The 15,000-nt window shown below is 45.5% G+C and overlaps 1 protein-coding gene across 8 annotated transcripts in view; it reads right to left on the bottom strand.

Annotated features, from left to right (window-relative positions):
- Positions 1–15,000, bottom strand: part of LOC124432333 (protein tiptop) — a 147,123-nt gene that overhangs the window by 2,804 nt on the left and 129,319 nt on the right. For all 8 annotated transcript variants that reach the window (XM_046981231.1, XM_046981234.1, XM_046981236.1 and 5 more), the window contains 2 exons: positions 8,110–8,356; positions 1–4,739 (listed from right to left, as the gene is read on the bottom strand). The exon at positions 1–4,739 is cut by the window's left edge and continues 2,804 nt beyond it. In XM_046981231.1, coding sequence (XP_046837187.1) covers positions 1,040–4,739; positions 8,110–8,356 — 3,947 coding nt within the window. In that variant the 3' untranslated portion in view covers positions 1–1,039. The remainder of the gene's footprint in view (positions 4,740–8,109; positions 8,357–15,000) is intronic.

Genomic DNA, 15,000 nt, shown 5'->3' with positions numbered 1-15,000 from the left:
GAAAAAGAAAAAAAGAAAAAACGGAAGAAAAGTAAAAGAAAAAAGAAAAAAAAAAGGGAAAAGAAAAACACGTAGATCGTCTTGCAGGATGCGTACCACTGACATTTCTCGCGTTTCGAAAGGTAATAACGAATGCAATGGAAGAAGTAATGCGTTTGTAAAGGTGTAGGGCTACTATCGCGAAACGGAACTCGAAACACTCCATCACATTATTTATTCCGTGCGGAGATTTCTCGATGAAGGGCCGTGCACGATGATATCGATCGTGCCAATAACCCCCCCAGGAATGACAAGATTTTTGTCCTCGATGATGGCCCAAAACGATCGCCGAATAATTAGAAAAGGATAGATGTCCGCGTCGCCTGTTAAACTTTCCTCCAACGACGTCCGAACGAAGCCTGCCGTTCTTGTCGTCGAAATCGACATATTTCTCCGTGAACAAACAATTCTATGTTAAAAGAGCACCATATTCCGAGCGACAGATAACGCGTTCGATAACGAGAGCCATTCACGATCGAGCACGATCATCTCTTCGTGTTAGTTTTCTTCTTCTTCTTCTTTTTTTTTTTATCTTTTTTTTTCTTTTTTTTTTTGTCTTTTTTTCTTTTTCTATTTCCTTCCTTCCTCCCTATCCTCATCACCTTTTGCCTGATAAATCTAAATAGCTGATATCGATCTTGGATTTTTAAGAAGTACTAGTTTTGAATTCTTCGACGAAAGAAGTTAATATAATTCGTAATATCATCGAACGATTAAGATCAATATGTGAAATTGTAAAAAGTCTATTGGGTTTAAGATTAAGGAGCTTTTTTTTCTTTTTTTTCCCTCGATTCGTCTTATCGCGAACGGTATCGATCGAATCGCTTACTTTCCAACTATCATCGATCTGGCGCTCTTTGAACATAAATTTGAAAGCGAAGTAAAATGCCATTGGCGCAGGACGTCCGCGCGGCGAAATTTCCAACCACATCGCTAGTTACAGTCGTTACAGTATAGATACACTTATGTACAAGTGGCACCGCTACTTACGGAGCTCGGACTATACGTATTTGCTGGACAACTGTTTGGCCAGCTCCGTATACTTGAGAAACTTGGAGTGTGGGCTCTCCTCGAGCGGAGAGGCCGCGGACTGGGATGGGCTGCCGTTCGCTTGCGGAAGAGGCGGCGACTTGTTGCGCTGGGACGTAGGTGGAGACGAGGAACTGTGACTCGGGCCACCGGAAGTCGCTTGTGATGCCGCAGCGGCTGCGGCTGCCGCGGCCGCTGCTGCCGATCTTCCGATTGTCAATGGATCTGGGATGACGCCGTCCTTCACGAAGTGCATCTTCGAAAGATGATGCCTATAGGCCCCTTTGGAGATAAACGGTGTGTCGCAAAAGGCGCACTTCATGATCGAGTCTGCCGTGACTACGGCGTCGTTACAGGCCCAACTGAAGGCTAAAATGGCTCCAGGTGTGGGTCCGGTTCCTGGTCCACTGGCGCCTACCGTACTACCGCTTCCAGGTGCGATCGTACTACCGGAGCCAGAAGTAGACCTGGACGCGCCGCTGCCACTGGGACCACGTGTTTCGGTCTTGTCACAGAGTTTTTGCAGAGCCGCGAGCGGATGACTGCTCGTCTTTCGTCCTTGCGAATCAACAGTATTACCAGTACTTCCTCCACCACCGCCGGATAGACTATCGAACATGGAAGAGAGTGCACCGAGGCTGCTGGAAGCTTTCGTGTCTGGCGTTCCTCTCGGGGTGACAGATCTATCGCTACTAGTAGGACTGCTTGTACTGTTTCTGCAAGGACTACGAGCCACTTGTTCGACTTGGCTGGTCGATCTAGGTGTTGGTGGATTCATGCGAGGCGATGGAACTTCTCTACCCTCTTCAGCCGTCTCGTGAAGACTGCTTCGTCGATGATTATACGAACCTTGCTCTTCGTCCTCTCTACAATCGTCCACGATTTCCTTCTTAACGAATACCTCTCTCGACGATTGCGCCTGTTGTTCCTCCTCGTTCGTTCCTCTTTCGTCCGTTTCTTCGTCCCTGGGTTCCTTCTTGACAACCACCGAGCTAGGCTCCTCGTCACCGGACTCTTCCGTACCCAGATGATGACGTGCTGGTAATGGCGTAGTAGCTTGTTTATCCGGAGTGACACGATGATGATGAGAATGGCCGGTAGAATGCCTCTCGTGGCCAACAGTTGTCAGATCCATACGTCTTTCCGGTGTCATCGTGTCCGTTCTACCGCTTCCCCTCTCCGATATGGAACTGGACTCGCTGCCGCTTCGCTCTCTCCTCGCGGCTGCGCTCGCATTATAATGCTGCTGCTGCTGTTGTTGCTGATAAGATCGAAGAAGATTCATCGTTTGCGGATCCACCAAAGGCTTCGTATAATCAACGCTCTCGTCTATGCCCAATCTTTTTAGAATGCTAGTGCCCATAGGTGCGCCTGGTTGAGCGTGATGCAAACCTGCCGTGCCATGTCTTACACGAGAATCGAAGCTCTTCTCGATCAATTTCTCGATGGCATTTAAGACAGAAGGCGAGGACGTGCCGGTGGTTTCGTTCGTTGTCGGCGTTGGTGTGTCCTTACCCGGCGTGGTAGCATCGCTAGCCGAAGAAGGCGATCGGTGGTGCCTCGACGATACCGACGAGGCGTCCTCGTTTACGCTTTTACGACCGCTTTCGCTCGACGGTGGCAAAGTCGCTGGCAAATGATTCGACATGAGTGCGTTCTTCAAGAAGTTACGTTGATTTACACCAACCGTTCCTGCTCCTATGCATTGACGTATGTGCTCGACAAAAATGGTTGTCTCGATCTTCTCGCCGCATTTCTCGCAGGTGATCCTACCGGCGTGCTTTCCAAGGCTGTGACTCAGACCGGTCGCAGCGTCGCCGTTCTTAAACTCGTTTTGCGCGCGTTCCAACTCCAATAGCTTCCTCACAGGCAATGATTTTTTTCGCTTCTCGCGCGTTTGTCTCCGACGACCGCCGCTCTCGGTGATCGAGCGCATAATATGTTCTTTATAGTGCGAATTCTTGACCATATGATTGCTCAACTCCTTCAATGAACTAAAGGCCTGATCGCAAACTTTGCAAGTTAATACGGCGCTGACATGACTGCTGGTTGCTCCGGCCCCGGGACCGCCACCGGCGTTACCTCCGTGTGGACCGGTTCCGGCACCAGGCGGTACTCCACCCGTATTTCCTCCGCTTCCGACTCCACCTCCGCTGCTACCGCTACCACCACCACCGCCGCCCTTGCTCTCATCGGAAGACTTCCAAGAAATGATTTGCTCTTGGGAGATAATGTTGGTATAATGTTGCGTTTGTTGCATGTGCGAGGTCATTTCTGCGAGGGAACGGAAGCTCTGGCCGCACCACATACACTTGAGAATCTGTCTGGTCTGTTCAGCACCTTTCCCGAGCCAAACGTCTTGACCTCTGACCAGCTTTCTCGGTAATGGCATGGTTTCCTTTATGAGAAGATTCAACTCCGATGGACTTTGTTTGTTAGTTGGAGCGGCGGAGTTGTTGCTACCGGGGTTGCTTGTCGAAGTTTGCGGCTGGTGCGATTGTTGCGGCGGCGGTATCGTTGGCATCGTTGTTTGTTGGGGATGTAAAGCAGCGGCCGGGGGTGGTACGGGCATATTAACGCCGCAATGCTTCGCTTCCTTCATATGCGTTGTCATAGCGGCGAGCGTTGGGAAGCTTTGTTTACACCATACGCATTTGAGAACATCTTTGGCCTGATCCGCTCCTTTGTTCAGCCAATGAGATTGCCAAGCACTGTGACGACTACTCGACGTCGTGGACGGCGTGCTGCCTATGGACGTTCCACCGCTACTGCCGCTGCACGAGGACGACCTGAAAAGATCCTCACCACCTAGTTTGCTCAGCTCGCTCATTTTTTCCAGGGCCTTTGTCGCTTCGCTAGGTTGATACGATTTCTCGAGCGCGGCTGGTGGCTTCATTTTGCCGTTCCAAAGTTGATGATGATCTACGACACCGCCAGTACTTTTCGGGGACAATTGCTGCTGACTAGTAGCCGCTGCCGCTACGGCTGCGGCAAAGTATGGAAAGTGCGAGGCCACGACCGGCGACGTCCACGGTGACACTACCGGTGGCCTACCGAACGTGGACGGTGAGCTGGCTGCTGCCGTTGCATCTTGATGACTCGTGGGAGCCGCACCGGCCAATCTCGAGGATTTACGCGGTGGTGGAGGCGAGGAATCCTCGGGACCCGGTCGTTTTCTACTAGGCACCGACAGATCCAACGGGCCGTTGTTCGTTTCCGTCGAAGAGGACGGCGTTGGCGGTTTACTGAGATTCAGAATATGCTCTTCCTCCTCCTCTTCTGTCGAGGAAGCTTTTCTTGTGCTAAAGTCCAGAACAGCTGGCAATGGAGTTGCCGAGGGTGATACCTCACCGACGCTGCTCGGCGAGACCAAGAGACCCGGAGTCGCTGCTGGTGGCGAACAAGAGGACGATACCAACGGCGATACCGAGCCTCGTGATAAAGGCGAATGTCCGAGGAGGAGTCGTTGATGTGTTTGTTGAAGATACGCTGCCATCATTGCCGCCGAATGCGGTGGAAGGAGAGGATGAGTCCCAAGGGGTAGAGGCACGATACTACTCGGACTAACTGGACTCGCGCTGCTCCTCGTCGCTAAGGGTGGGGGACTTCCGGTCGCTGGACCGGAGGATTCCCGAGAATCTCTCGAGGGACAGCGTGGACTCATTTGTTCCCTGAAAGAGTAACAAAAAGGGCTACTGAAAAAGGATGGCCTTTGATATTCCCTTCGATTAGCCTGTCACGTTCGACTCATTGCTGATTTTTCGATTCACTTACTCTCTCTCTCTCTCTCTCTCTCTCGCTCTCTCTCTCTCTCTCTCTCTCTCGCTCTCTCTCTCTCTCTCTCTCTCTCTCTCCTATTTTTACCTATCTCTTTCTCTCATCTGCGACTTTCCCTCCCCCACCCACCGATCTCTACAAAGCGCGTTCGATGCCACGAATCGTTCGTACCGGAACTCTCGACCGGACAGGCATCATTAATCATGATAACCGAGCGATAAATTTCTTGTAACTGATCCGCGAATGCCGGCACAACGCAGGTGACGCCGTGACGTTAATATTTCATAACCGGCCGCCATGAGAATTACTACGTAAACAGCTTTCGCTGTTGCTGCACGATGGAAACGACGAATACCCGGAATCGGTGATGAATATAAGTAGAAAAAAAAAAGTCTCGCGTGATAGATAGAGCCTCTCTTGACGCTGGCATGTTTCGCGACGCGAACAGCGATGGATAATTCACGCTTGAAAACGCCTGTCGTTCTTAACTCCTCGTATCTACGAGTATATGCATGCGAATAAAAATACAGAAGTGCAACGGGAAAAGAGATGATTCGCGTTAGCCTTACTGTGGCGCGTCGGTTCGTTGCACGCGTAAAATGCGACTGGGTGCACGACATATATAATATTGATCTTTTTTTGTTTTTTTCTTTTTTTTTTCGAAAATACGAAAATACATAAAAGTCCAAGTCGACCAGAGATGTTCCCTCGAGTAAAGTTCCATTAGCATGTATCACATTAATGCACACGCACATGCGAGTGAGAGAGAGAGAGAGAGAGAGAGAGAGAGAGAGAGAGAGAGGACATGAGAAACGTATGATCTAATAATTCTCAAACACCATGAGGAAGAGAAACAAGAAAAAAAAAAAAGAAGAAAAAAAGAAAAAAGCAGAAAAGAAAAAAAAATAGGAAAAGAAAAAGAAAGGAAAGAAGAAAAGAAAAAAAGAAATATTAGATACCTTACGGAACGTCATCCACGTATAGGAGAACGATCTATCTCGAGAAGCAAGCACGGACAGTAGAAGCACGTGGTCGAAGCGTTTCGCGCGCGCGCGGGCGCGCGCGTATGTTCTCTCTCTTTCTCTCTCTCTCTCTCTTTTTCACACTTGACGACGAGGTGTTCTCGACGCGGAACGGAAGGGACACAGTAGAGCTGTCGACGGCTCGCTCGTAACTGACTCCTCCTGACTGAATGCCGAATGCGTGCCGCGAGATGAAAGGGGACCACCGCCACGCATGCAGGGGAAGTTTTTGGGGGCTGGCGGTTCGAGGGGAGGGGACGAACGACACCTCCGCCCTCCGTCCCGTCCCTAGTTTAGTGAGAGAAGCTAGAGGTGGAGGTGGTGATGGAGGTGGAGGTGGAGGTGGAGGAGGCGTTAGCGGAGCAGTGGGTGCCTCTAACGGGTGCCGCTAGCGGGCTCCTGTGCAGGGCGGCGGCGTAGGACGCTCTCCGTAACACGTGCCTATCTCTATTAGCCGTGCGACGTTGCGCGGCAGCCACCGATATCAGCTCTGACACCAGCTTATTTATCCCTCTGCCTCCATCCTACTCTTCTCTCTCTCTCTCCCACTTTCTCCTTCTCTCTCTTTCTCTCTCTCTCTCTCTCTCTCTCTCTCTCTTTCTCTCTCGTTTAACCTGCCAGTACAGCGCACACGACGAGACCAGCTCTATGACGATTTGTTGCGTTCAAACAAGGAACAGAACGTAAAACACACACATATGCGCACGTTTGCACACACATATGCGAGCACTTCCACACACACACATACACAACAAACAAACACAGATGCTTGCACACACAGAAGAGGGAGCCAACGACGGCAACATCAAAGTGCAAAAGCAGCGTATGGCTTCCCCGATGATTTAGGTGCTTTATTATCTAGTCTACGGATAAAGCACCGACTAATGAGTTTGAAACGCCACAATGTTGATCGTCCTCTCTCTCTCTCTCTCTTTCTCTCTCCCTCTCTCTCTCTCTCTCTCTCCCTTTCTCTCTGTGTGCCGCATCTCGTCATACATGCAATCGTCTAATTGTAAGTGTGGCTTTGTTACGCGATTCCGTTTTAAAGACTTAATTTTATAACAACGCGTGACTATTTGCTTTCCCATGTAATTGACTAATATTGTATATGGGCTAATAATGTTTGATAAATCCTCTTTCTTTTGCTCGCAATGTTGATAATAGTACTAAAGGAGTAACTACGTATGTACGTGCGTACATTGAAAAAACGTTTTGTTCCTTGTGTGATCAAGATTTCTCGAAGAGAATGTCCTCACGTGTATCATTTTCTTTCGATAAAGTTCGCGATACGTTGTTCTTTTTTCGATACAATGACGTATTAGAGGAAAGTATTTACACACTAATTTCTCGTAGTAGACTTGTTCGGCCAAGTGTTTATTTTAAGCTCCTTCGGCTAAGAAGGTTGAAGCTTTGATATCGACGCGAGGCTCGAATGAGCTTCGCTGATAGCCTTTGTAAATACCGTACCGCGCATTAAGGCTAGCCGTGCATTGGTAACTTTTACGATGGTCGATTAAATGAGTTTGATCACTTAAAAGTTACTTTTATCTTTTGATACGCGCCCACTGAACGAACGACGACTAAATACTTGCTAAAGAGTTTCAATACGAAACGGATTTCATATAAGTCGCATGTGTTTATGATCAATATTGTTTGATTTGTATTCCACAAAGCCTATTACTCCGGCTACTTTACGACTAACTGAAAGCAACTGAAAAGTCATCTAATGTGCGTTAACAGACTTTAATATGCACGATCTATTGTCACCGTTCAACTATTCCTTTATCTTTGATAGGAGATATAGAGCGTGATGTAATTTTTTAATTTTGTTTCAATTAAAATATCACGAGTGCACGGGTTTCTATGTTAAAAAAGAAAAAAAAAAAGAAAGAAACGAAAGAAACTATTTGCTTTGAAAGAGAATTGCCAATACGTGACAGACATTAGAATATGATATATATATATATATATATATATATATATATATATATATATTTATATATCGATCAAAGGAGCAGTCAATATAAATCAAGAGCGCGTCAAAGATCTATCGTATCAGTCAAACTAACGTAATACTTTATTAAATAAAAGTTTCATTCTCAATTGGATATCTTCATAAATTCGACGAAGTATATTCATCATTTCATTATTTCACCTAAATATTACTAGATAATATTAGAAAAAAATAATTATTCGATTTGATTCGAATCGTGTCAGGTGATATAATGACCAACTTGAATACCTGTCAGGTGGTCCTGTATCCCTCAAGATGGTAGGGTTCAATCTCGCGGAAGCAGAAGCGGGTGGTGGCGTGGGAGGCGTTGCTTCCTCGTCATCCTCCTCGTCGCTCGCCTCGCCATCTTCGTCTTCTTTGGCCGCAGGTGCGCAACCTCTCTCGCTAGGGCTAACGGGGCCATCCTCGTCGACGCAATCGCCCTCTTCGCCCTGGAGGTCCGTGCCAGGCCCTGAGCCTTCGACGCCGTCCTCCCCTGTGAAAAAAATAACAAATTCGCTTTTTGATTATCTCGTATTTTTTGTTAAACATTACGGCTCTCGAACATAAATATTTTCTAATATCATTTAAATCGTATTCATTAATCCTGCAGTAATTAATTCATCGTGTTTATTTAACAGGTAATTTGCGTTTAAAAGCAAAGCCCAAAGAACGAATGAAAATGATTTTAGAAAATGTTAGAATTTCTATTTCGAATCGTCGGGAAGAAAGTCTACCTTTTTTTTCCTACCTTTCTTTCTTTTTTCCCTTTATTTTTTTTTTTCTTTTCTTTTTTATCAATTACCATCGTAGGATTGGCAGAGAAATCGTTTCAGGTTTTGATAATTTATAGAATATATATCCGCAGGCTGAAATCTTCGATATCGCGGTTCCATCGACTGCAGCCATCCGTGACAGAAACGCCGTTGGAAACAGTGAAGTAGGACTTTCTATCATCTAAAGCATCGGGCACGAGGTGATTAAGTACGATAGAAGGAGAAAGGAGGGGGCAGAGAGCATGCGACCCGGTAGAGAGAAGACGCTCAGAAATGACGGAGCTAAGTACCCAGGAGTGATATAAAGGTGCAGATGGCGAGTAACACAATGGCACTATCGGTTCATTTATCAGCCTTTCGCGACGGCGCCGCTGCCAACGACGACTACGAAGGCGACAGCGATGGCGTCGTCGACATCTACCGTACTCTACGATGAGAACGTTGGATACGTCGTCGACTATGACACTGTACCATTGTGAATCTGGGAGAGAGAACTTCCGTCATTTGCATTATGAGTTTTAATCAAATCATTTCCTTTTAGAAGAGAATCGACGAATCTTAGAAAGCCGTCGAGATGGTGGCCCACAAACTCGTACAATTTCATTCAAGCTCATTTCTTTCCTCGATATTAATCGTGATTAACATTCGATTCGTTGGATAACGAAATATTGTCAAAATAGCGAACGCTTTTCATCGGTCTTATATTCAAGATGGAGGTAACTTTGGAGTATACATAGTACATAGAAGCGGCAATGGAGCATCGAATACGAGACGAAGATGCGGTCTTGAAGCTCTTTCCTTTTCTCTCTCTCTCTCTCTCTCTCTCTCCCTCTCTATCTCTTTCTCTTTATCGGTAGAACCCTCGGAAGACCGCCATCTTGAGAACGGCGTGTCCACCTCCAGGAAGGGAGTGTCGTCGGTGGCGATCTCTTCTGGTACTCGTACGAGAGCGTAAGAGAAGAAGAAGAAGAAGAAGAAGAAGAAGAAGAAGAAGAAGAAGAAGAAGAAGAAGCAGAAGAAGAAGAAGAAGAAGAGGAACCAGAAGGAGGATGAGTAGAGAGAGGTACGGGGAGGCGGAAGATAGTCAACGGCAGCACACCTCCTCAATGTAGAGAAAGAGAGAGAAAGAAGAGGGGGTGGGGACAAACCAGGAGCACCGTCCTACTTTGCCGACTGACCAACCAAACGATCGTTTGTTCGCGGATGGGCCACGGAAGAGGGAGAAGAAAGGAGATCGCACATTGATCCGTAGGAGCATCGGCAACTAATTACGCAGATTTATGTCCCCATTGTCCATTGTCTCTCTCCCAGAGCGGCCCTTCGAGAGAAGGCAACGCGACCGAGGACGATTCTTGCTCGTGGAAGCACCGCACGGTTTCAAGATCCTACTCGTGAGAGTGAGAGAAACGAACGGGGGGTACAAAAAAAAGGAGAGAGAGAGAGAGGAGACAAGCACGACGACAACGACGAGGACGACGAAGAAGACGAGGACGACGACGAGAAGAGATAAAAGGAGGACCCTGAGGATCGCTCGGATTCAAGCATGTTGCGGGAAGGGGAATGCGAGAACTTGCAAGAGAGTGAAAGAGAGAAAGAGAGAGAACGAGCGGGCGGACCACCGGCAGGCAGGCAGCCCCGCCCGCTTCGAATATCGTCTCTTCTTTTACCCTTTCGACTTGCCTCGCTCGTACACTCGTCTACCTTTTTTCTTTTCTTCCTCGCTTCTTCTCTTTTCTTCCTTCCTCCTCTTCTCTTTATTTCTTCTTTATTCTTTTCCTTTCATCAACATTTTTCCCCATTAATATTTCGGCGCAGCATCATTCGCGTCATTTCTTTTCTTTTCTTTTCTATATCTCTCGATCATAGTCAAACCTCAAATCTTTCCATTTGTTTCGGACGAAAGAGATCTCAACGAAAGCATCAATCATTTATTAAATATCCTTTTCATGCGAGAGATATTGACGAATCCTTGATCGTCTTGTTGTAACATTTATTTAATTTATCGCTATGAAAAATTGTTTTTTAATAAACAATTTTTACGAGATCTTTCGGTTACATGTATTTTACTTGGACGATCGCACAAATATATACAAATATATATATATATATATATATATATATCCAGTTATGGTCAAGGTCACGGCAACTACCGAGAAGAGGATGCAAATGTTGGCCGCACGAAGTAACGTCGTGCGGTTCCTATTGGCAGGCCGCTAACAAGGTGCACGGGGGGTTGCATATACTGGTGCAGTGTAAGGAAAGATACGACGGGTAGGTACGTGGCGTACCGAGTTTAAAAGCGACCAGAGTCCTGACACTCGAGAAGATGTTGCCGTACGATATCCGTTCCTCCTGTCCTCGCGGCTACTTGAGCTGCTGGTACCTCGCTGCCAGCTAGTACTTACATTAGTACATACGTATGAAGCTTTAAACTTTTTCTTTCCATCTTTCGTTCTCTAAAGTTTCGTCTCTCTTTTTCTCTTCTTTCATCCATCATTCTTCTACAAAAGATCTTTTAATCTATGTCAACGTCATACAAATTCTTTTTTAAATCGAACACGCATTTACATTAAAACTATAAGAAACAATAATTGGTTTTATCAGTTATGCTCATTGCCCTTTTCGCTGTAAAGTTTTCTCCTTTTATCTTTTTCAATTTTTCTTTTTCTTGTTCCATTTTATTTGCTTGAACGCGCTTGATACATTATATATATCTCTGTATGTACCTCTTCCTTCCTTCCTTCCTTCCTTTTTCGCCTATCGCCTTTACAAGCTAGTTTCTCCATCTTATTCGCTCCTCATAGCGTCACGCAAACCTTACTGCTTCTCGTAGCTGTCCTCTCTCCGTCCGCCTCCTTTTATTTTCATTATTCCTCTCGTAGGCCTTTTCCTCTGTCCATCTTCCATAGGAACATGTGCTACGAACTCGGTTACACAGATAGCCGAGTAGCTACATACGTAGCGTGCAACACATGTTGCTATGTGAAACTGGTTAACTGCTTACCCGGTTGAATATCCATGGTGTTCACGATACCGCGATCTAACTCTCTTCGCCGCGAGTTCTCGGCAACCGACGATAGTCACGCTCACGAATCATGGAGACCCGATCGTACGTTGCTAATTGCCAGTAACCTTGTTCAAACCATCAACGTTTTTCCTTCCATTCGTAATGCAATGGACACTAAAGTTTCTCTCTCTCTCTCTCTCTCTCTCTCTCTCTCTGTCTCTCTCGCACTCGTGTCTCGATAATACTTCAAAATATTTTTATGTCAATAATAGAACCTATTTTGTCGTTTTAAATTTATATGGATCGATAAGCGTTTCGTTTTTCTTGCCAAGAAAAATACCAAAAAATTGTTTTCCTTAATAAAATATTTTCAAGAGATGTCATAAATTTTGAATACGATCGATCTCATGTGCAAATGATAAAAGTTCCGAAATTATCTTACCGAGGCTATAAACAAAACGTTTATTTCATTACGTGATTAACTTAAAATATTCTTTACGGTTCTCGTAAATATTTGAAAGATTTTGAGAAATTTCCGTTGTTTCGAAATGTCCGGCAAGTATATTCCTTAGGATGTATTCTCCTTAGGAGTATACGTAAATCACATGGATGACCAAGAAATATACTTTAACGCGTTTAAAAGCACGCAGTAGTGCACGTTGCACGACGCCTTGATTTATGCGACCTTCGAAAGCGCTAAATCAGTTTCATTTAACGGTAATTAGACTCACTAGCATAGTCATACTTTCGCACTCGGTTAAATTTATGACGGCTGCCGAGAAGAGAGTAATGTTTAATTATTTGCTAGGTACCTTATCGAAAGCGGGATTATTTACCGATAAACTTTTGAGAAGATAAAAGAGATAAATCGACTTCTCTTCCATGGAAAAACAACGTTTATTCAGAAAGATTCGCACGATAAATTTCGATACCTTTGAATATTGCTTAAACATACGTAGAAAAGAAATAAAATGAAATAAAATAAAATAAAATCATCGGCTTTCCCCTCCGAGTAATCTTGATCCCAAATCACGATCTAGCGAGATCTCTATTACGAGAACAAAATTAACTTATTTAGTTATTTGTTTTTTTATCTCGAGAGAGATCGATCGTGCGTGAAGGCATAAAAGAATTTAATTTCCCTGTCGTGTCTTATTTTTATTTCCACGATTAAAACTCGAAAAACTCACAATTTGATTTCGACGAATCCTTTAAGTATCATCGTTTCCTTGCTCGTGTCATTCTCACGTCTTTTCATTCGCGATAATGTCAGAGACACTAAGACCTTTTTTTCGGATTTCAAGCAAAATTACGTTTGATGATAACTACGGAGATGAGAACGAGTGAAAAGATAAAGATGAAAGGGGGCGTTGGGGGAAGGGGGAGAATAAATAGGGATCATAGGAAGAAGAATCGTCAGTCATAGAAATGAAATTTGCGAATAAACGGATCGAAGTTAGCTTAAAAGCCGGCAATAAAACAATACATAATAAGCCGGCGGCATAGCGGCCGCGGCAGAGATGGAACAAAAGGAGACTGGAGGAGGACAGGAGAGGAGATGAATTTCTGATGCGAGAGAGAACCGTCGGGAGGCTGGCGAGGAGAGTGACAGGAGGCAGACGAAGAGACGAACGGATGGACAGACAGGCAGGCAGACAGACGGACGGACGGACGGACGGACAGACGGATGGACGGACGGACGGGCGGACAGAAGGACGAGGATGAGGATGAGGTGGAGAATGAAGAGAGAGGCGGGAGAGGCTCTGCATTGTGATTCTCTCGCGGTCTGCCAGAGAGTGACTGACGGGTGAATCCGTTCTCCTTCCTCCACGCGTCTCTCCTCCCTCTTCCCTCCCTCCCTCTGTCCGTCTTTCCTCTCATTCTCCCTGGGCACTTCTTCCTCTCGAAGCGAGCGCCTCTCGAAACCCAGCGCTACAGCTACGCCAAGATGTACTGAACGAGCGAGAGAGAGAGAGAGAGAGAGAGAGAGAAAAAGAAAGAGAGAAAATTGCTCGAGCAGCGCCATTTCATGATTTTCCTGAATCGTACGTTCGCATTCTCTCCTTTCATTTCTGTTCACTTTATTTTTCTTCCGATTCTCGATGCACTCGATGCGAACGCGCGATGCATGAAACGACTCTCTACGGTGATTCGATCAATCGCCATTTCTTTTTCTTCAACGAAAGGAAATGTCCAAGAGGAAGTTCGTAAACTGCCTTTATAATAAATGAAACGAAACGGGACCGTGATAGCCGATGAAAAATCTTTACGATTCATTTCTGTATTTTTCATTCGTTTTGCCTAAGAGCCTCGCTTGGCCGGGGCGTCCAAGCGTCCTCTCGAAACGTCAGGTGGTCGGATTCGTGATTCATTTAGGCGATCGTTCGGGAGGACGTAAACGGAACAGGAGGACAGGCTTCGGAGCCGAAGACGAAGTACCTACCTACCGTAGTCTACCTGACTGATTGACTGATGAGGCGACTGTTATCCTAAGTCAACACTCACTCCATCAGCCTGTCGAATGTTCTTTCTGTCTCTTTCGTTTCCTTCTTATTTTCAGGCTCTTCTCGAACGTGGCGCATCGTGCTAGATCAAACCCACGTTCCACCACGAATGTTTCTCCGACGTGTGTAACTATATATTTATGTATGTATGTATGTATGTATGTATGTATGTATGTATGTATGTATGTATGTATGTATGTATGTATGTATGTATCTCGTAACGCGTAAAATAATCTTCCTATCGTACGACGTGCGTATGTGCATACGCATACGTGGGCAACCATTTTTGATTTCTTTAATGCGATTAAATTCGCATTCTTTTTCCTTTTTTTTTTTTGACGTCGATTTTTTTCTTCTTTCTTTTTTTATTTCTTTCTTCTTTTCGTTTTTTTCTTTTTTTTTTGTAATATCGAAGATATCATCGTAACGAAATATTCTAAATCACGTTGTAGCGGAAAAATAAGATGAGAAAGTTTTTACGTTAGATTCTAATTGAAACAATTCGAAAGAGAAAAAGAGAGAGAGAGAGAGAGAGAGAGAGAGAGAGAGAGAGAGAAGAAGAAGAAATCGGCACCGAGTTAGCCGTTTAAAAAGCGATCGACAGAAGTGCCACCACGGACAAAAAAGAATAAGAAAGAATAAGATAGAAGAAGAAGAAGAAGAAGAAGAAGAAGAAGAAGAAGAAGAAGTTTCAGATCCTGTGATCGGTTGGGAAAAGAGCATTCTCTCTACTTCAATTTTCTATACGGATATTCCGAAGTCGCGGCACTTGGACACGCCTCGTTCAATCTCGCGCGATCGACAAGGGCTGTGAAAAGCCTGAATCCGCGCCGCCCGATTGCTTTCTCCCTGC

The sequence above is a fragment of the Vespa crabro genome, chromosome 24 (assembly GCF_910589235.1).
Source record: "Vespa crabro chromosome 24, iyVesCrab1.2, whole genome shotgun sequence".
NCBI classification, from domain to species: domain Eukaryota; kingdom Metazoa; phylum Arthropoda; class Insecta; order Hymenoptera; family Vespidae; genus Vespa; species Vespa crabro.
This window is presented reverse-complemented; position numbering and strand designations above follow the sequence as displayed.